Source organism: Carcharodon carcharias, chromosome 19 (genome assembly GCF_017639515.1).
Source record: "Carcharodon carcharias isolate sCarCar2 chromosome 19, sCarCar2.pri, whole genome shotgun sequence".
In the NCBI taxonomy this organism is placed as follows: domain Eukaryota; kingdom Metazoa; phylum Chordata; class Chondrichthyes; order Lamniformes; family Lamnidae; genus Carcharodon; species Carcharodon carcharias.
In genome coordinates, this window is record NC_054485.1 from 13,386,301 (window position 1) to 13,409,166 (window position 22,866).

At 42.1% G+C, this 22,866-nt stretch overlaps 1 protein-coding gene across 7 annotated transcripts in view; it reads right to left on the minus strand.

The window, feature by feature from the left end:
- tmem30b (transmembrane protein 30B) overlaps positions 1 to 22,866 on the minus strand; it is a 44,296-nt gene that overhangs the window by 15,676 nt on the left and 5,754 nt on the right. Inside the window, exons 3-9 of one of the 7 annotated variants that reach the window (XM_041213503.1) lie at positions 16,300 to 16,407; positions 13,038 to 13,145; positions 9,370 to 9,460; positions 7,634 to 7,780; positions 6,625 to 6,813; positions 3,853 to 3,978; positions 1,019 to 1,223 (exon numbers count right to left, since the gene is read on the minus strand). In XM_041213503.1, coding sequence (XP_041069437.1) covers positions 1,201 to 1,223; positions 3,853 to 3,978; positions 6,625 to 6,813; positions 7,634 to 7,780; positions 9,370 to 9,460; positions 13,038 to 13,145; positions 16,300 to 16,407 — 792 coding nt within the window. In that variant the 3' untranslated portion in view covers positions 1,019 to 1,200. Of the gene's footprint in view, positions 1 to 1,018; positions 1,224 to 1,291; positions 1,354 to 1,517; positions 1,940 to 3,852; positions 3,979 to 6,624; positions 6,814 to 7,633; positions 7,781 to 9,369; positions 9,461 to 13,037; positions 13,146 to 16,299; positions 16,408 to 22,866 lie in introns of those variants that run through there. The other 6 variants (XM_041213498.1, XM_041213502.1, XM_041213497.1 and 3 more) reach the window with 6 other exon arrangements.

The window sequence follows — 22,866 nt, forward strand, 5'->3', positions numbered from 1 at the left end:
TGGTGTCTGGGACATTGTCTGTAAGGTATGATTCTGTGAGGATGACCATGTCAGGCTGTGGCTTGAATAATTTGTGAGACAGCTCTGCCAATTTTGGGCCAAGCCCCCAGTTAGTAAGTCGGACTTTGCAGGGTCGACAGGGTTGGGTTTGCTGTTGTCGTTTCCGGTGCCTAGGTTGATGCTGGGTAGCCTGTCCGGTTTCATTCCTTTTTATTGACTTTGTAACGGTTTGATACAAATGAGTGGCTTGATAGGCCATTTCAGAGGGCACTTAAGAGTCAACCACATTGCTGTGGGTCTGAAGTCACATGTGGGCCAGACCAGGTGAGGATGGCAGATTTCCTTCCCTACAGAGCGATTGTGAACCAGATGGGCTTTTAACGACAATCAATAATGGTTTCATGGTCATCATTAGACTGTTAATTTGAGATTTTTACTCAGTTCAAATTTCACCATTTGCTGTGGTGTGATTCAAACCCGGGTCCTCTGAAACGTTACCCTGGGTCTCTGGATAACCAGTCCATTGACAATACCACCATGCCACTGCCTCCCCACGGGGCCTAAATATCCATCGAATCATACCTATGAAAAACTTGTTACTGGTGAGGGATGGGCTGGTGTTCAGGTTGACCTGGCACAGGGTTCTTCAACAGCCAATGCCAGGTAAGTTTTTTTTAAAAAGTATAATGAAAAAATCTTATGTATAACCCAGAGGTACAGGAGTACCCTCTCTAACTGCCCCATTCTGGCAATTGTTCTAACCAGTCCTTGGCGAGGTCCCCCCAACTTGTTTTGATCCTAGGCAAGATACTCCAAATTGTTAAATTCCCGAACGGGACCCCAATTTTGTTATGCTCTCGGGTGAGGAGGAATGAGCTGGCTCCCCTTCTTTATTCAACCCCCTTGGTTGGTCACAACAGGGTTAATTTAAAAAGGATCCCTTTCCTCGTGGATACCTTTTCCCAATTCAAATGTGTTTATGTTTTGAAAGGAGCCAATTTAACCGGGCTTTCTTAAGTCAAAGGAGGAGTGAGTTTATTAGCTAATAAAAACCCAAGAAAAGAATAATAAAAACGCAACACACATGTATACAGATTAGAAATGAGAAGACTTGCCTCCAGCAAGAGAGAGAACAAGAGGGAGAGAAGACTTTTACTGGCAAGCTGTAGGGATATCTAGTTGCTGTTTGCAGCTGGCTTTTTAATCCATTTTCTTGTGTATTTCTGGAAGGGAAAAACAAACATGTCTTTTGCCTAGAATCTGCTTTCGGTCAACTCAGATCATGTCCACAGTCTGAGATATAATTCTACAGGAGATGGCTTCTGCTGAGATGGTAACCAGTCTCCATTGTCTCTGCAACCACAGGAGATTAAAGTTCAGTCTTTTGCATTGTGTATCTCCCTTTCAAGTGTCTGTGTCTAAAGTAGGCCTTGACACCTTTTTAGGTGCAACATTCCAAGGCCTCCCTGGACTAGTTGGTCAAGCATAATCTACATAGAAATTTTCCAGAAAGTGGTTGCTTTAAATTCTCAGCCAGTTTTTGCTTGTATGTCCTTTTTTAAAAAACACATATCTTCCTTAAAAAAGTTCAATATGTCTGTAAGTAATTTGGGTTGTGATCCGCTGTCATGACACAATCACCTCCACCATCCTCTTGGAAGATACCAGGGGCTGCTGAAATTTCTCTTGTCGGGCCTGTGCTGCCTGTGGGAGGTGGGAGAATGCCCCTACTCATCTTTGAATAGTGCCGTAGGATCTTTTATATTCACTCGAGGGGCAGACGGCACCGCAGTTTAACATCTCACTCAAAAGGGCACTCCCTCAGTGCTGCAGCACTGGATGTCAGCCTAGACTTTGTGCTCAAGTTTCTACAGTCCTGGACTTGAACCCACAACCTTCTGAGTCAGGCGAGAGTGCCAGCAACTGGTGGTTGTGCTAACTACATGGAAAACAATGACAATGTTAGACTCAGAACTGAGGCACATAAAATATTTGTCTTATGATTGCAAATCTAACTTTGCATTTTTGATCCAGACAAAATGGTTGTTCCCTTCTGGAAGGATAATGCTGGAGACAATGTTTACTCAGTCTAACATTTATTTACAGAGTGAAGAATTACAGGCATATACCTCCCAACTCAACCGCACCACAGTTTCAGTGAGTGAGTGTCACTTTAAATCTGTGCTCAAGTGATAGGGCAATTAATGTCCACAACTTGTATATTAATTGTGTTTAATTGTTTTCAATTAACAAAGGGCCATCCAAGGTCCCTTCATCCATGTAAAAGAGCAATTTACTTGTACTTATTTCAACTTAGTATACTGTATTATGCTTAGAGTATGGTCTCCTCTACATTGGGGAGACCAAAAACAGGCTGGTGATCGGTTTGCGGAACACCTCCATTCAGTCAGTAAGCATGACCCTGAGCTTCTTATCCCTTGTCATTTCAATTCTCCATCTCACTCTCACTCTGACCTTTCTGTCCTTGATCTGCTACAGTGTTCCAACAAAGCTCAACACAAGCTTGATGAACAGTACATCATCTTTCGACTCGACATTCTTACAGCCTGAACTCAACATGGATCATAATGTCTGCCTCGATTTTGTGTGCGCGTTTTGTTTGCTTTTTTTGTTTCCTCTGGTCTCTTTCTTTATTCCTTTACCTTGCATTCTGATGGCTGTTACCCAGCCATTCTCATCTCATCTAGAGGCGTCTTTTGTTTCTTTACTTATCATGAAATCTTTCGTCAATTAATCTCTCCTGTCCTACACCCTATCACAGACTTTTCCTTCTCTTTTCCGTCCCCCTCCTGCCTTTCACCTGCTCAAAACCTACGACATTCCCAACTTTCCTCAGTTCTGATGTAAGGCTCACAAGCCTAAAACAAAACAGCTGCTTTCTCCACAGAAACGCCTGACCAGCTGAGTATTTCCAGCATTTTCTGTTTAAGTAACACTGTTTCAACCCGAGCTTCAAGCTAAGGGGAGGGTTGGGTACTAGAATTTTTTTGGCTACTATTTGGATAACTAGTTGGCAGAACAAGTTAATTGGAGGTCAATTTATGGAAAAGGCTCTGGTATTAAAGCTGGACCATGTGAAGGAATTCCCAGTACATTGGTTTCCAATTTTTTGGAAAAGCATGATGTACTTTAAACTTTATCACTGGAATTCTTCACATAAAACGCAACAAGGTGAGACATAATGAGTTTTAGTGTCTGTAATTTAATTTTGATTGTGTTCTCCATTAACAGGAAGCACATCAGGAAATCTGATAGAGGGATTGAGATAGTGACACTTAGAAAACAATTTAGTGATACGTGAAATTAACAATTAAATGATAGCCATGAAAAATATTAATGGATCTACTGAGAATCGAGACTAGAAAAACTGTACAATAGAATTCTACTGTAACAACCAAACCAAACATCCTAGCTCTATTGAATAGGTGGAATGGTTTTACACGAGAAACTTTACTGCTGGGACCATTGGTGCCTGACTGACAACAATTCTAATAATCATTTTCACTAACTCAATACTAAATCATTTGACTTTCAACATTATGTTTCACAGCGGAAATAAACCTGCTCATTGTTTTAATTTCACAGTGTATGAATCATTGGAGCTGCATTTAGGGAGATGGACAATACAAAATGTCAAAATCATCAATTGTAAGGGTAAAGTTGTGTGTTCTGCCCAATCTTAATGTGGTAAAATGTATTGTTAACTTTAAGTGACAGTTTCTGAAACAAATTACCCATCAAGGAAAGGTATTAGTATTGCATTTTGTGCTTATTCCTCTTTGAAGGTGTGCTGTCCTTGATACTTTATGTAGACTATGAACATTACTATACCTGTAACAATACAGGCACTACCACATACAAGATAAGCAATCCCCAAGAACGAGTTCCTTCCACCCATCCAGGATATGGTGCTGAAAGTTATTCGTTTCTGTCCATTGAAACTCAACACTGGATAATCTGAATAGAGAGTTAAGGAGGAACAGAGCCATGGCATCTAGCAATACCAGAGAGTGTGACGTTACTTCAAAAATTTATTTTTAAAAAAATTATTTATGGGAGGTGGGCACCACTGACCCATCCCCAATTACCCTTGAGAAGATGCCCTACTTGAACCACCATAGCCTGTACGGTGAAGGTACTCCCGGTTATGTAGGGAGTTCTAAGATTTTGACCCAGCAAAAAATGAAGGAACGGCTAAACACATCCAAGTCAGAATGGTGTGTGGCTCCGAGGGGAACTTGAAGCTGATGGAGAAGAAACCTTTCAAAGTTAACTATTTTGATATATATTTGCTCCTAAAACATGAGATGCTGATGGGCAATAAATGCAGACCTCTCTCCAGTTTCCTATGTGGCTAAGATTTTCCAAAGAGCATTACAAGTCAACCATGTTGCGCGAGAGTGGAGTCACTTATAAACTGGACAACAGACTCCCATCACTTAAATACACAACAAATCTGCAGCTTAAATAGTCAGAGTTTTCTGGGGCCAGTCTACAAATTGAAATCAATTTCACAGTTTGCCATCTTGGGATTTGAACTCTTGATTCTAGGTTCTCTCCAGCACCATTCCCCATGCCAAAGATGGTTCTTACATCTTGGGTGAAAATCTGGTGCCACAAATAACAAAAAAAAAGCACTGAAAGACTGTCAGGCCCATCAATTCATTCCCTATCCAACAGATGATAAAACTTCCTTCCCCAAATACCAGGAATACTTAGTTCCTTAGGGAAAAGAACAAAACACAAATGGCCTATTTCAGAAAAAAACCTTTGGGAAATGTCTCCTGAGCATCATAAAACAGGGGGGTGGACAGGCAGGAAAACCTAACCTCATGTCTTCGCAATCCTATTCTTCAATTGGAAGCCATAGCCTGTTCCTCATCAATGGATTTACAATGTTGGAACACATGTCACAGGAAAACCACTACCACCGCCACCCCATTTCTTGTTGAAAAATGCCCTTCTTCAGTTCACTGGTTCAATCTGAGAGACAAACACTGCTCGGTGACACATTCAATCCTCAAGATTTGATGGCTTTTTATTCCTCCCTGAGTAACTTTAACAGAACACCAAGGCACGCAATGCAGCACAGCACCAAGACTGAACAGGAGGATAGAATACTGAAAGTAATGGTCAGCTGGCACCAAACTTGGTTACTAGAGTTTGCAGATTGTTGGAGGAAGACAAGGCTTACTGAAATAAGCCCTCTCTTCCTGCAGGGGTTGGGGGTGGGGGTGGGGGTGGGGGTGGTGATAATATCACTGTTTTAGTGAGCCAGAGGCCCAGGCTAAATGCTCTGGACTTCAAATCTCACCACTCTCATTGGTGACTATGACAACTGCCATGGATTGGTGTTAAAAACACATCTGGTTCACTAATGCTCTGACTTCTGAAATCTGACTTCCTTACCTGACCTGGCTTACATGTGACTCCAGATCCACAGCAATGTGGTTGACTCTGAAATGGCCTAGCGATTCACTTAGTTCAAGGGCAATTAGGGATGCACAACAAATGCTGGCCCTTGTGAGCAACAGCCACATCCCATGAAAGAATGAAAAGAATACTGGACAAGAATGAGTGGGAGATGGAGTTTTGATTTCAAGGAAACAGAGAGAAGGAAGGAAATTGTGTTTTTTTTTTGGAGCCCAAGAATTTATGAGGGCAGAGCTGCAGCACCAGCTGTTCTTCTTCTGAGGAGTGGATGCTGCAGTGACCTACACTGCTTCATTTGGGAGTGCGGAAGGTACCAACAAAATCTCAATAGCTGAATAATTACATTACATAGATTTTACAGCATAGAAACAGGCCATTTGGCCCAATTAGTCTATGCTGGTACTTATGATCCACATGAGCCTCCTCCCACTCCTCTTCATTGAACCCATCAGCGCATCCTTCTTTCTCCCTTATGTCCATAACTAGCTTCCCCTTAAACGGGATCTATACCATTCATCTCAACTACTCCTTGCTGTACTGAGTTCTACATGTTCATTGCTCTTTGAATAAAGATCTTTCTCCTGAGCTACTGAGATGGTAGTCACTAAAAAATCCAATATTTCTGATCGGTGGTTTTGAATACCCCCACACATAGAAACATTGAATTACTTGCCCCTAGGCATCTTTAATGAGATAGTTATTCATCAGGGTTTTAAAGTTTAATAAAATGTGTACCTGGACTGGACAACAATATATTTCCACTTTTTAAATGGAAATTAAAAAAATTAGGGCCAACCCTGTTCCTGTTATTGGAAATCGGGTTCTATTTTCCTCAGGATGAATTTTAAAGATTAAAAAAGTACAGTTTAAAAATAATCAGGGAAGCACATTGTGCTGACATTATCAACTGTTGGTAAAATCAGACTATCACATCAACTCTTTTTCAATTAAAAATTTACAGTCAAAGGGACACTTCCTTATTTGAATAGTATGAACGGGCTGTCACACTGGCTAAGAAAGTGGAGCCCATAACGCACCACCGTGACGCAGTGTAACCAGAGCATTAAAAAACTCGTCTTGAACATGACCCAGTTGATTGCTGTTTTTTTTAAAAAAATATTTGGTCATGCTAGCCCTCCCCGTGTTACCAGCTGAAAAATTCAAGGATACTGTAACTTATTTCCACAGAATAATTTCCTGGCTGCATCCCATCGTCAATACGACGATAAAGTTTGCGAAATGTTGGCAAGGCCGCAGTCCTCATCCAAACAATGAAGTCCTCATTGATAAAGCCATTGTTTTCTGGGTTGGTGGCCAGCTCGTAGGCAGGTCTGGGCCAGTTGTTAGGCTTTACAGTTCCTGTAATTAAGTGTGTAGGGTTTGATGCGCAAAAAAGACACTTATTTAAAAAGCAGACAAAACAAAAATATCATCCAACATTAGCATAATGACATTAGTTATTAGCGATTAAGTGGTTTTCCCCTCTGACCAGTCTAGTCCTGTTACTGTGCAACAATGCCATTGTCACAATTTTTACAGGACAAATAATCTAACAGCTGTATTCTATAATGACTTTAATGGAGAACTTTACTCAATGATATTTCAAAAACAGAGCTTAAGCCCCAGTGGGAAAAAGAGAAAAGATATAGTACCTTTCATGACCATCAAACATCTCAAAGCGCTTTACATCCAGTGAAGAAATTGAAGTGTAGTCACATTTGTAACGTAGGAAACAATGAGCCAACTGGATATGTAGTGAGGTATTGTAACCAAACAGAGTGAGCAATCAGCTGTAGACTCACCTTTCCTCCACAGGAACCGACACCTTCCTGCTCTGTGTACACAAGCTTTTGCTCCATTATACATGGGATAAATTAAAATCAAAGCTTAAAAATCTTTCCAGTTGGACATGAGCACTCTCCCTTTCTTTGTTTAAGCTGGGCTCCGGTTGGTTGAACTGGATTTTCAGCATCAGGATGTTGGAGTCTTTTAGTCCCGGTTGGGGCAGGAACGGCAGTTGGTGGGCACAGAATTTCAGTTCATTAGCCTGCATTCCTTCCCATCAACACCCCCCCCCACCACCCCCCACCCCCCCACCCCCCCACCCACCGCCGCCAACATCCCCCCACCCCCACATAAAACCCATTTGATGAATAGATAGTGAAAAAAGTTAATTTACCCTGAAATGCCTCTTTTAGATCAGTTCCATTGTCTGACTTAGGGTTATTGAACTTGACATTGTAGTCACTCCACCAAGAAATTCCTTTGCCATTTAGAGAGACCTTGAAGGCACCACTGCTATTTATCTTATATACCACAAAGGAATCTGAAAGAAAGAAATACATTGACAGGTTTATTTTCCAACTTAGCAAAGCAGAGTTTAAACTTGTCACTGAGTAATAGGGAGCAAAGAGAGAGGCAGTGGGGCAACGTGTTGATCACAGGGGTTTGCTGGGAACATTAAACAGAAGCAGTCTTCAGAAATGCTTTCATGACTTTGTCACATCTTGGAAAATTCTTCAAGTTGTTTTGATTGATGGCCTTGTCTAGTCCATGATCCCTCTTCCCTCTGCTTCACCACTGGAGGCACAACTGGCAGCCTAGACTCTGGGATTCTCTTCCCAAACACTTTCCGTTGTTATCGCTCTCCTCCTCCACCTTCAAACGCCTCCTTAGAACCTGCCGCTGGGCTGTGCTCTCCCTCTCCTCCCACCCTACACCTGCATCCTGCTCTATAAATTTGTTGCCTCTTGTAAAACACCAACAGGGCATTTATTATGCTGCCAAAAAAAAAAAAATTCAACCTGAAATTACTCAAACAAGGTTTGGTCAATACAAAAACAGAATTACCTGGAAAAACTCAGCAGGTCTGGCAGCATCGGCGGAGAAGAAAAGAGTTGACGTTTCGAGTCCTCATGACCCTTCGACAGAACTTGAGTTTGAGTCCAGGAAAGAGTTGAAATATAAGCTGGTTTAAGGTGTGGGGTTGGGGGGGTGGGGGGAAGAGAGAGATAGAGAGAGAGAGAAGTGGAGGGGGTTGGTGTGGTTGTAGGGACAAACAAGCAGTGATAGAGATGGACCACGTGAAAATGATGGAGGGATGGAGATTGGAAGCAAAATTAATAAATTTTTCCAAGTCCCGACGAGAGCATGAAGCAGCACCGAAGTAATCATCGATGTACCGGAGAAAGAGTTGTGGAAGGGGGCCAGAGTAGGACTGGAATAAGGAATGTTCCACATACCCCATAAAGAGACAGGCATAGCTGGGGCCCATGCGGGTACCCATAGCCACACCTTTTATTTGGAGGAAGTGAGAGGAGTTGACGGGAACAGCAGTCCAAGAAACGTTTCATGTCCCGGAGATACCTGTAATCCTGGGTGGGTTCGAAACATGAGGGGTGGAATTTCAGTTGAAATCCACATGGGGTAAGTTGGAGACGGAGACAGTCACTGAGAAAGGAGAAAGGTTTGGTCAATGTCCACTCTAGTATATTGCATGAAAAAGAGGAGAGATTTGGACATAGGATATCTCTCATCAGAAACAGTGAGACAGAATCCATAATAGCTTTAAAAAAGGGAGTGAATAAATATTCGGTTTAAAAGAAAAAACACTTAAAGAAGGACAGGACAATAGGACTAAGTGGGTAGCGATTTCTGAGAGCTAGCATGGCGCTGTGGGCTGAATGGCCTCCCCTGTGATGCTAAATTATATGATTCTAATTTTGAAATACTTCTTCTGCTGAATGCTTTACAGAAGTACAGAGGCACAAATGACACAGAATCTTCCCAATGATACGTACATAAAAAATGGTGTGGTTGAAAACATTGACTGCATATGGTGCAACACTTGTCAGCATATGGTATATGTTAATCTCAATTGAATTGTACAGGGGTTCACAATATGCAGGAACTCACCATTAAACAAGCTGTCTGCAATGGCTCCACAGGGAGCGATAGACTTGCCTTGACTATCCAAACGAAATGGAAAACAGGATTCAGAAGGTATCTGTGAAAATGGCGAGCAGGCAATGAAATAATATTGACAAAAGCCAATTTGGCGGATTTGCACTGCCCCAACGCAAGATTTACTAATACGTGAGCTGCTTTCATTTCTGTTTTTAGTGCACTTATGTGAGGCTAACCCCTTTAGATGGGCAACAGGACAAGGCTTCTAACTTCTGCTCCTGGGGCTCATGAACTGTCAGTTAGGGGGTGCCTTGAGAGCTCATTATTTCTGTATTACAGTGTGCTGTCAATGACAGGCGTAACATGCCCTCTGCTGATGGATGCTAAAGTGGCTTATCAGAGCTGGGAGCTGCATTGACTGCTTTCCCTACCCTGGTTGAGTGGCAGATGGTAAAAGAACTCCATATGTGCACAAATGCACAGAATATAAATTTATGCCGTCTCCGACCCAGCCACCATTTTCTTCACATTGCTCTTGACAGTCAGAAAACCAGAAACAAACAGAATGGCAATGTAGGTGGAAAAAATGAGCTTTAAAGTAAATCTGAATGCATTGCTATTGTGCCAGCTGCAGTTATAAGTGCACATCAGGTTGGTTCACACTAATACCAGAGCAACTAAGCTGCTTTTCAGGGTTCAGTATAGAAATGGCCATGCAGTGCCGGTACCTGGCATACAACTGTTGTTTCAGTCTCTTAAAAACATTTGTGACTAGTGAATCTTATGGGTTTTACATCAGACAGCTGTGCCAGTAGCCTGGATAATGGATTTTTTTTTTTAAAAAGCTGTGATTCAAATGCTGGTTTATTCCTTCGCCATGTTGTCAGATTTTAAGGATCCTGAGAAATTCTCCTTTCTGGGAATTTCTCCTGGAACAAAACTAACCCTTTAGAGCAACAATGGCTCAGATTTTGTGGCTATAATGATGGCGAAACTGCCGTTGCTGTAGTGAAACTGACAGCAGCAGCTGGTGTTTACGCATGTGCAGTTAAATGTGAAAATTCAGAAGTTGTTCACTCCTTTGCATGGTACGCTGTTGAAGTTCAATGGAAATCAATGAATTGATATAACTACTATTTTTTTAATCCTAAGGAATAGGACCAGGAGTAGGCCATTTGGCCCTTCAAGCCTGCTCCTAATTTTCTATGCTAGTATCCCCCTTGTAAAAGCATTTGAAAATGTTACACTTTGTTGAATGTGATGTAACTGGGCTTTTAAATGACATACTAAGTCATAATCACTGTTGAATAACCTCTTTGGCCCTGAAAAACTAATTTTATATTTGTGGAATATCAAATTTTTTCATTCCATGCTAAAAATTCTGTACATTTTTAATATTTATATTTTTTGTTAAAATGAATTTGGTATTTCAACTTCTACCTTAATCCTATGTGCATGTACCAATCTTTGTTTTCTGTAAAATTATAAAAAGTAAATGATAAAACTTGCTTATTACTTCATGGTTTCCTGTCCGAGAGTTCTTCAATGTGATTGGTTGCTTGGCCTGCTTGATGACATCACTATTACTGAACACCAAAACTAGATCTTTGTGGGCTGCTTTCTTCGAGTTCACCGATGAGCATTGTCATTTCACCACTGACTGCAAAACTCCACAAGGAAGCATGTATAACAGGTCCGTACAACCCTCCATACCAGAGCCAGATGCAGACCCTCTGCTTGTACATTTTGCAGTAAGGTTCTGGTCCAGGCTGCTGCAGATATGACACCAGAAACAATGTACAAATTTACCTCTTGTGGATCTTCTGCTGGCTCAGTTGGGAAGGAACTACCCCAGTTATGGAACTTCAAACAGAAGGTGTTGAGTTTGCAGATACTACTCATACTGACTATTGGGAAGGGAGTAGAAATTTATTCAGGATTCCACTCTTGATTAGTTGCTGGGATGGACACGCATGTGAACATCAGGGGACCTCCGGTGTCCCACGGTTTCCCAGGCTGCGGATACTCAGGGCAGAATTTTGCTGTTGGTGAGCAGGGGGTGGGGCCTGCTTGCCGACGCGTAAAATGACGCAGGATGACGTCAGGCGGAACCCCTGATGTCACCCCGCCCTATTTAAATTTTCAGGAAGGTGGGGGCGCAGCGAAATCAGCTACGGGCCCGCCGACCTGTCAATGGCCAATTGAGGCCATTGACAGGATCAATTATACAATTAAAGGACCAGCCCGTCCAACCTTAAGGTTGTCGGGCAGGCCAGGAGCCTCAGTGGCAAATAGATAAAACATGAAACTTCATTCACTGGCGGTATGAGGTTTTATGTAGGGTTTTAAAAAGTTTAATAAAGTTATTATGTTATTATGAACATGTCACATTTCATGTGACATTGACGCATGAGAGGAACATGTTAGGGAATTTTTTTCTATTGTTCATATCTTTCAAAGTGTCAGCGATCTCCCTGAGGCAGCACTTAGCCTCGGGGAGACGTACGCTCTTTCGTGTGCATGCGCGGAAGAGCTCACTGTCGCTTTTGGGGAACCCCCCCCCCCCCACCCCACCCCTGCCCGCACAGGAAGCGCAAGGCACTTCTCGCCGGATGTCACGCTGGGCGGGATATAAAATGGCGGTGGGGCCCGCTTCTCCGGCAGGGATCGGCTCCCTGCCCGCTGGAGATTGGGTCGGGCCCACCCACCCGACAGGCAGAGGATTCTACCCCTAGTCTAGGCTTATACGTATAATAGCTGCTGATACTGCCTGTACACAAGACAGAACCTTTAGATGAAAAGGGGTGGAAATTAGAAGGTTTTTTAAAAAAGTATCTTTGGGCAATGGACTCTTGACTTGGCAGTACACTGCATGTGACACATGATGTGTGCCTGGGTCAAAAAGATCTAAAAATGGAAGTGGTGGAAGCCTGAGCAAGTGCCTAGAATGATCCTCTTGGAGTCATTATGGTTAGAAATAGGAATTGTACAGAAACAAAAATGATATAATCATACAGCACTGAAAGGAAGCTATTCATCCAATCGTGCTTGTGTTGGCTTTTTGCAGGAGCTATCCAATTAATCCACCTTCCCTGCACTTTCCTCATAGCCCATTTCCCTTTTGGATGTTACTATTGAATCTGCTTCCACCTCCCTTTCAGGCCGTGCACTCCAGATCATCATAACTCATTACGTTAAAATCAAGGGGCAGAAGAGAATTTTTTTTTTTCCAGATTATTAAGTTCCAATGCCTTTGTCATTAGGCATTTAGTACTCAATGTTCCAAGCAAGACCAAAACTTTGCACAAGTTAGGTGCAGGATTATTTGATTATTTGGAATAAAACAAAACACACTGGAAACAGACAGCATCTGTCTGTCAGGATCTGTTATGAGAAAAGACAGGTTTAAAACTTCATCAGTTCTAATGAAGGCCACATACCTGAGACATTATAAACAGTCTTTACTCTTTATCGATGCTGACTGATCTGCCATGCTTTTCCAGTATTTGAATATTTTCGCTTTTTTAAAAATTATGTTTTAGCATGATGTGGGTCTGGCTTTGGGTTCAAAGGGCTGTGCTCACGTTTGATGAGTAGAATGCAAGACAAGCATAGAAAAATACTGAAAGCATTTAGAATCAGTACAACCATTTATCAGGTTCTATTTTAACTTTTACCTTTAAATTGTTCAAATCCCCATTCAGCTGATCATCATCTCGGGAGACTCCATATTTCCTATGATTCTGATAGAAGTTCGATAATTCATAGTACATGAAAACAGGGCCCTAAACAGAAACACAACGTGGTCCATTTGTTAGATTCAATGACAACTCTTACACAAACCTTCCCTAGTTGGAACATAGGACTCAGGAGCAGGGATAGGCCATTCAGCCCTACGAGCCAGTTCTGCCATTTGATAAGATCATGGATGATCTGGGTGTGGTCACAAATCCACTGTCTGCCCTCCATAGCCCTCGACTCCCTTGTCTATCAAAAATCTATCTATCTAACCCAGCTTTGAATATATTCAATGAACCAGCTTCCACTGCTTTCTGGGGAAGAGAATTCAACATCCTAACAATCCTCAGAAATTGCTCTCATTTCCGTTTTAAAAGGGTGATTTCTTATTCTTAAACTGTGTCCCCTGATTCTAGTCTCCCTCACAAGTGGAACCATCATCCTGGTATCTACTCTATCATATCCCTTCAGGATTTTATATATTTCAGTAAGATTACCTCTCATTCTTCTAAACTCCAATGGGCATAGGGCCAACCTATTCAACTTTTCCTCACAAGATAAGCCTTTCACCCCAGGAATGGGTCAAGCGAACCTTCTCTGAAGCGTCAGATGACTTCCTGATGTTAATGGATGCGACAGCCTCACCGATTAGGAGTGCTGACCCAAATCACAGGTTGAGTATCGTTCATGTTAGTTTGAAGATGTTTGCCATTTGCTAGTGTGCCCAGGTACTCCCTCACCACATGCTCCATCTATAAAATAGGCTTTCAGAATGGAGTTATTGGATCTAGTAGGCCCATGAGGGACCACCTGATCATCAACAATGTCCATCTCAGGCTGTACATGTTATATACTGTGTACAGTGTAAAGAATTATGTATGTGAACTTGCAATGTATATATAATTTCCGTCACTGTGTACATTTATGTAACAACATTTTTCTTTGTCTGAATTACGTTTTCTTTTGGAAGTTAAGATGGGGGTCCTCATTAGTATGTCAATATTTCCAAGACTCCTGGATTCAGAAGCCCTGGAAAACCCTCGCCTTAAATTTCCTAAATTACAACTTCTCAGCCCCCAGTTTAAGTTCATCTGCATAGGTTCTCCAATTCAGACTGCCAAATTATGAACACTTTCATTTTGTGAGCTCTTTCCCCAATAGGAGATGCGTTGAGACATCCCAAACCCATTTCATTCAGCAACATTGCAACCATCAGAAGGAGAGGCTTTCTCCAGTGACGAGAGCTGGATTGAAATCCAGCATTCCTGAATGGACTAGGAAGTGCAGTCTACTTGACTCAGATCCACAGATTAAAAGAAGTATTGATGTTTTTTGATAACTACAGTTTTTTTTTTAAAACATAATAACTCACACTTAAATGCATCATCAAAGAACAAAGGGGCATATGATGCAAAATTCCCCGATTCATGTGGTATGAGGGAGATGAATTATGCTATTTATTAAAAATGAGGTAATTAGATAATTTACCCTTTCACCTTCTCAATTTTCTCCTCTCCTCTGGGTGATGTCCCATGCTAGGCCAAGGCTGCAACAAACTCTGATATCTCACCCAGGAGATGGTTCCTCATTGGTGAAACTCAGCAGAGTGTCACAGAACAGTATAGCAGAGAGGGAGGCCAGTCCGCCCATTGAGTCTGCACCAGCTCTTTCGAACAGAAATCCAGTTAGGCCCTCTTGCCTGCTTTTTCCTGATAACGTTGCAAAATTTCTTCCCTCAAGTATTTATTCCCTTTTGTGGGCATCGCCGGCAAGGCCAGCATTTCTTGCCCATCCCTAATTGCCCTTGAACTGAGTGGCTTGCTTGGCCATTTCAGAGGGCAGTTGAGTCAACCACATTGCTGTGGGTCTGCAGTTACATGTAGGCCAGACCAGATAAGGACGGCAGACCAGGTGGGTTTTTACAACAAGGAAAATATTATAGTTTCATAGTCACCACTAGTGACTAGCTTTATATTCCAGATTTTATTAATTGAATTCAAATTCCACCAGCTGCCATACTGAGATTTGAACCCATGTCCCCAGGTCATTAACCTGGGTCTCTGAATTACTATTGGCGTTATCACTACACCACCATCTGCCCTAAAATATCTTTGGACTGTTTGATTTGGTGGTTGAGAAATGAGAGAGAACATTATGATTGAGCCAAATTCTATCCTTATCCAATGTCTAAAATGTGTGCATCTTCCAGCTTGAAATCCAAAGCATAGAACCTAAATGTATCACCTCTAATGCCCATTCAGGTTAGATCAGCTAACCCAGGGTCAAGGTGTTAATTGTATTAATGAAGGGAAAGGATAAACAGGTGGAAGGCATTCATTATTTAAACATATATAAAGGGATAGTTCGGGGGAGGACCTCCTCATAAGCCTGCTCCTGGGCATGGTCAATTAATAATTCCAGACAGTGGGCGGTTAAGGCAGGTCATCTGACCCGACTATCTGCCCCCTCTATTGTGGCTATGTTTGCGGCCGGGTGGCCCTGAAGAAGGAGCGTGTGGTGTCCATCGGTACGTATGGGGCTTTCCGCGACCAGTGGGAGTCATGTGGGCTGGGGTGTATCATCACCGCGGGAATGATATTTTGATTTGATTCCTTTTGAAATCTTGATTTTTTTGTTAGTGCCCCACCAGGGGCTGTCACCCCCTCTCATTAGTTTATTGGTTTTATTTGAGAAATTATAAAAGGGACATTTCCCCTTTAAGGGGTTGTCAGTTAGTTGATAATTTGTTAATTAGTTTATTTTTATTGGTGCTCAAAAGAGTATAAAGAGACACTTACTGACACTGGGGTGATATGTAGGATGATGAACAGTACACTTAGTGAATAAATCTAAACTGAGTAAAGATTGACTTCTGGTCTCCTCCTTCACCAAATGGTTGTTAGAAGTTTAACACAAGGGTCCATCTTGAAGTTCCTCTTGGTTTGTATGATTCATAGTAGCTCCCAAATGGACGTATTACAATTACCAGGTCACTATTGGGCATAACACTAAGGATCTGTACTTCCTAGTTGCAATGATGGATTGAATTCGATAAAATACATTTGTTTCATATGGTTCCCATTTTATTCCTTTTGAAAATACTTTGAATTTAGAGATACCTCCAAAACAAAAAAGGGTGCAATGTTTAAACTTGAACCAAGTATTTAACTATTTGTTGGCCAAAACTCCAAGTGTCCTTACCGGTAACACCTGGTCCACCTTGAAATATATTGTGCACTTGCAGTTCGTGGTATTGTTCCTGGTGCAATTATAGCATGAACTGTTGGGGTTGTTGCCTGTATAGTCAAGCTGGAAAAAAAAAAGCTCTCATGTAAAATATTTTGACAATATGCAAACAATCCATGTGACCCTGACCATTTATTGAAAGCTGAATCAGATTTGCTCACAAAGAATTAAGGGCATGTAGTAAATTTTTGACACTTGGTTTCCTGCATCGAGAGACCAGCTTTAGTTTAGTCTTCCATTGTGGATATGAAGGAGTTTCCTTACTCCTTCATGTGTGTGCAAATCCTCATGTGAGCTATCATATTTGTGGTCTCTCTAACTTGAGACATTTATAAGAAATTATCTTCTGGTCCCTTTTGTGCTCTAAGTGACAAGGATTTTAGCACTGCTACCTCCAACACTTTTCCATTTTGAACATCCAGTAACTACACTGAAGACCTCCAGTCTAGGTACAACTTGTATTTGCATTGTGATTTAATGTCAAAGATCATGCAAAGGCACTCAACATATTGACAGTAAAACTCAAGCACCGAGACAGTGATGGGATTTTTCCCAGCTGGTTTCCTAGTTATTGACCTTTTAGCTAAAGGTAATAGGTGCATTCCATCCATTCTATCTAAGCCTTTGCACATCAATTAAATCTCCTCTCAGCCTCCTCTATTCCAAAGAATCAGCCAATCCAATCTTTCTTCATAACTAAAATTCTTCAGTCCTGCCATCATCCTCATAAATCTTCTCTGTATCCTTTCTAGTGCTGTCACATCCTTCCTGCAATATGGTGACCATAATTGTACATAATACTCTCGCTATGGCCTAACTAGTGTTTCATACAGTTCTCGCACGACCTCCCCACTCTTATATTCTATGCCTCAGCTAATAAAAAGGAACTATCCTGTATGCCTTCTTAGCCACCTCATCGACTATCCTGCTACCTTCCCTGGGTATGTACTCCAAGGTCCCTCTGTTTCTCTACATTTCTCAAAATCCTAACATTTATTGTCTACTCCCTTGTTCATATTCCCCAAATGCATTACCTCATATTTCCTAGGATTGAATGCCATTTGTTGTTTTTTTTTTTGCTGACCTGACCAATCAATTGAGATCTTCCTGCAGTCTACAGCTGTCCTCCTCACTATCAACCAAACAACAAGTTTTTGTATCATCTGTAAAGTTTTTAAATCATACCCCCTACATTTAATTCTAAGTTGTTAATATACCAAGAAAAGCAGCATAGATCCCTAGGTCTCTTTGGACTTTCACTGTTTCACCATTTAAAAGGATAGGCAAAAGTGAGTTCATCCATTTTGGACCTATGTTGAAATTAACTTGTCACAGTTTTGCCCATTCACTCATTCTATCAATATCTGTAATGTTACGCTTCCATCTACATTACTTACAACCTTTGTGTCACTGACAAATTTGAACAAGTAGCTTTCTATGCCATCATTTAAGTCAGTAACAAATATGATGAATTATTGAAGCCCTAACATGGATCCTTATGGGACATGGTAGTTACATCCTGCTAATAATAGTTATTGCCCATTATCCTTACTCTGTATCCAGACACTTAGTTAAGTTCCTAACCAGGCCAATAATTTGCCTTCAATTCCATGGGCTTCAACTTTAGCTTATAGTCTCTTGCCTTCTCAAAGTCCAACTAAATAATGTCCATAGAGATTCTCAGTCCACTACTTTAGTCAACTCTTCAAACAAATTCAATCAGGTTTGTCAGGAATGACCTGTCTTTTACAAATCCATGCTGGTTCTCTCCAGTTAGCTGAAAAATTTCAAGGTGTTCAGTCAGCCTATCCTTAATTATAGAGTCTAGTAATTTCCTGAAAACAAATGTTAGGCTATCTGGTCTTTGGTTCTCTGGTTTCCTCACAACACCATTTTTAAATACAGTAGTGACATATGCTACTATCCAATCTAAAGTAAACTTCCTGAATCAAAATAACTTTGGAAAATTATAGTTTGGGCATCTGCAATGTTCTCACCTACTTCCTTTAAAATCCTGGGATGGAAACCATCTGGCACTGGAGACTTATCTCCCTGAAGTGATTGGACAGCACTTGTGAGTGTGCTAAGAATTACACTAACAACCAAAGTAAGATCATCAATCGGGTTCACAATGCGGCTCACTTATCAGAAACCACATGTATGCATATGCCAGGACCTGTCCACTGCAGGCAAACAGGAACATATCCAGACATTGGAGAGGGAGGGGGAGGATCCAGTTGTTGTGGTCCACATCGGGACAAATAACGTAGGTAAGACTAGGAAAGAGGACCTGTTTGGGGATTATCAGGAACTAGGAACTAAATTAAAGAACAGGTCCTCAAGGGTTATAACCTCCAGATTACTACCCAAGCCACGTGCAAATTGGCATAGGGAAGCGAGAATAAGGGAAGTAAACACGTGGCTAAAGGAGTGGTGCGGGAAAGAGGGGTTCCATTTCGTGGGGCACCGGCATCAGTATTGGAACAGGAGGGATCTGTACCGTTGGGATGGGCCACGTGCAAATTGGCATAGGGACGCGAGAATAAGAGAAGTAAACACGTGGCTAAAGGAGTGGTGCGGGAAAGAGGGGTTCCATTTCGTGGGGCACTGGCATCAGTATTGGAACAGGAGGGATCTGTACCATTGGGATGGTCTCCACCTGAACTGATCTGGGACCAATGTTCTAGCTAAAAGGGTAAATAGGGTGGTCAACAGGACTTTAAACTAGAAGGGGGGGGGGGGGGGGTGTGTGTGTGTGCACGGGTAAAACTCCAAGAAGTATGACTAATGGGAAACAAAGCAGCAGGTTAGAGTGTGGGAGGTGGATTTAACTTCATGGAAGATTATGAAAAAACTGAAAAGAAAGGAGAGCCCAGGAGAGGCTATTAAAGTCTCCAGAACACAAAATAGGACAGTGTGTTTGGAAAGGGCTAGGAATCTAACTTCAAGCACATCAAATTAAGGGACGACAATGAGAAAGGGGACGGGAAATACAGGACTGAAGGTGTTGTATCTGAATGCACGCAGTATACAAAATAAGGTAAATGAGCTTGTGGCGCAGATTGAAATTGGCAGGTATGATGTGGTGGGCATAACGGAGACATGGCTGCAAGGGGATTAGGACTGGGAGCTAAATATTCAAGGATATACATCCTATCGAAAAGATAGGCAGGTTGGCAGAGGGGGTGGGGTTGCTTTGTTAGTAAGAAATGAAATTAAATTGATAGCAAGAAATGACCTAGGGTCAGATGATGTAGAATCTGTGTGGGTAGAGTTGAGGAACCGCAAAGGTAAAAACACCATAATGGGAGTTATGTACAGGCCTCTGAACAGTAGTCAGGATACACCAGGAGATAGAAAAGGCGTGTAAGAAAGACAAGGCTACAGTGATCTTGGGGGATTTCAATATGCAGGTAGACTGTGAAAATCAGGTTGGTAGTGGATCCCAAGAAAAGGAATTTGTGGAATGTCTACGAGATGGCTTTTTGGAGCAGCTTGTGGTGGAGCCCACTAGGGAACAGGCAATTCTAGATTTAGTGATGTGTAATGAGGCAGATTTGATAAGGGAGCTTAAGGTAAAGGAACCCTTAGGAGGAAGTGACCATAATGTGATAGAATTTACCCTGCAATTTGAGAGGAAAAAGCTGGAATCAGATGTAACGGTATTACAGTTGAATAAAGGCAACTACAGAGGTATGAGGGAGGAGCTGGCCAGAATTGACTGGGAGATGAACCTAGCAGGAAAGACAGTGGAACAGCAATGGCAGGAGTTTCTGGGAGTAATTTGGGAGACATGGGAAAAATTCATCCCTAGGAAGAAGAAGCATACTAAAGGGAGGATGAGGCAACCATGGCTGACAAGGGAAGTCAGGGACAGCATAAAAGCTAAAGAGAAAGCATACAATGTGATGAAGAGCAGTGGGAAACCAGGGGATTGGGAAGCCTACAAAGACCAACAGAGGACAGCTAAAAAAGAAATAAGGAGGGAGAAGATTAAACATGAGGGTAAACTAGCCAGTAATATAAAAGAAGAGTTTTTTTAGATATATAAAGGGTAAGAGAGAGGCAAAAGTGGACATTGGGCCGCTGGAAAACGACGCTGGAGAAGTAGTAGTGGGAAACAAAGATATGGTGGAGGAACAGAATAGGTACTTTGCGTCAGTCTTCACGGTGCAAGACACGAGTAACATCCCCAAAGTTCAAGAGAGTCGTGGGGCAGAGGTGAGTATGGTGGCCATTACCAAGGAGAAGGTGCTAGGAAAACTGAAAGGTCTGAAGGTGGATAAATCACCTGGAACAGATGGATTACACCCCAGAGTTCTGAAAGAGATAGCTGAAGAGATAGTGGAGGTGGTAGTGGTGATCTTTCAGGAATCACTGGAGTCAGGGAGGGTCCCAGAGGACTAGAAAATCGCTAATGTAACCCCCCTGTTTAAGAACGGAGTGAGGCAAAAGATGGGAAATTACAGGCCGATTAGCCTGACCTCGGTCGTTGGTAAGATTTTAGAGTCCATTATTAAGGAAGAGATTTCAGAACACTTGGAAATGCATTGTAAAATAGGGCAAAGTCAGCATGGTTTCATCAAGGGGAGGTCATGCCTGACAAATCTGTTAGAATTCTTTGAGGAGGTAATGAGTAGGTTAGACAAAGGAGAGCCAATGGATGTTATCTACTTGGACTTCCAGAAGGCCTTTGACAAGGTGCCGCACAGGAGGCTGCTCAGTAAGATAAGAACCCATGGTGCTAGAGGCAAGGTACTAGTATGGATAGAAGATTGGCCAACTGGCAGGAGGCAGAGAGCGGGGATAAGGGGGTCCTTCTCAGGATGGCGGCCAGTAACTAGTGGAGTTCCGCAGGGGTCAGTTTTGGGACCACAACTTTTCACTTTATACATTAATGATCTAGATGAAGGAACTGAGGGCATCCTGGCTAAGTTTGCAGATGATATAAAGATAAGTGGAGGGACAGATAGTATTGAGGAGGCGGGGAGGCTGCAGAAGGATTCGGACAGGTTAGGAGAAAGGGCAAAGAAGTGGCAGATGGAATACAATGTGGGGAAGTGCGAGGTCATGCACTTTGGTAGGAAGAATAGAGGCATAGACTATTTTCTAAATGGGGGGAGAATTCAGAAGTCTGGAGTGCAAAGGGACTTGGGAGTCCTAGTCCAGGATTCTCTTAAGGTTAACTTGCAGGTTGAGTCGGTAGTTAGGAAGGCAAATGCAATGTTGGCATTTATTTTGAGAGGACTAGAATATAAAAGCAGGGATGTGCTGCTGAGGCTTTATAAGGCTCTGGTCAGACCACATTTAGAATATTGTGAGCAATTTTGGGCCCCGTATCTCAGGAAGGATGTGCTGGCCCTGGAGAGGGTCCAAAGGAGGTTCACGAGGATGATCCCAGGAATGAAAGGCTTAACATATGAGGAATGTTTGAGGACTCTGGGTCTATACTCGATGGAGTTTAGAAGGATGAGGGGGATCTGACTGAAACTGACAGAATACTGAAAGGCCTGGATAGAGTAGATGTGGGGAAGGTATTTCCATTAGGAGGAGAGACTAGGACCCGAGGGAACAGCCTCAGAGTAAAGGGAAGACCTTTTAGAAAAGAGATGAGGAGAAACTTCTTTAGCCAGAGAGTGGTGAATCTATGGAATTCATTGCCAGAGAAGGCTGTGGAGGCCAGGTCATTGAGCGTATTTAAGACCGAGATAGATAGGTTCTTGATTGGTAAGGGGATCAAAGGTTACGGGGAGAAGGCAGGAGAATGGGGTTGAGAAACATCAGCCATGATTGAATGGTGGAGCAGACTCGATGGGCCGAACAGCCTAATTTCTGCTCCTATGTCTTATGGTCTTATTGCACCTTTTTTGAATTAAACAAAAAGCACAGGAAAAATAATTCCCTGGTATTTTCTCCACTGCAACGTCTTGACCGATCGGAACTCTTTTCTCATGCAATATAAATTGTTGTTCCCTTTGAAATTTGGCATTCTTGCATCTGTCCTGGTGAGTGCAAAGTGAAAAGCTTCGACCTCATGTCTCTTTTTTTTCAGTAATACTCAAGGTTTGGCCTACCAAGTGACCCTGTCATTTTTTTTTCCATTACTTACATTAATTTTGGCGAGCCACTGTGCCTGATTCAATATTAGTTTCCTTTGTACTTCCAGCATGCTCACTTCTTCCTTAACTACAAATACTGGTGCAAAAGTAATTATGCAGCATATCTGCCATTTCAATGACAATATCACTTATCAATTTCAATGGGGTTCACATTGCTCCTGACAACTCACTTTATCCCAATATATTGGATATTTTGTGTTGATTTTGATATGCCTACATAGCTAGCTCAACTTTCTGTTTCTGTTTCCCTCTAATAAAGTAGAAGCAAAAGCGACATGCGAAAAACATTTTCACACACCAAGTGGTTAAGGTCTGGGATGCACAGCCTGAGTGTGAGGTGGAGGCAGGTTCAATTGAAGCATTCAAAAGGGAATTAAACAGTTATCTGAAAAGGAAGAATGAG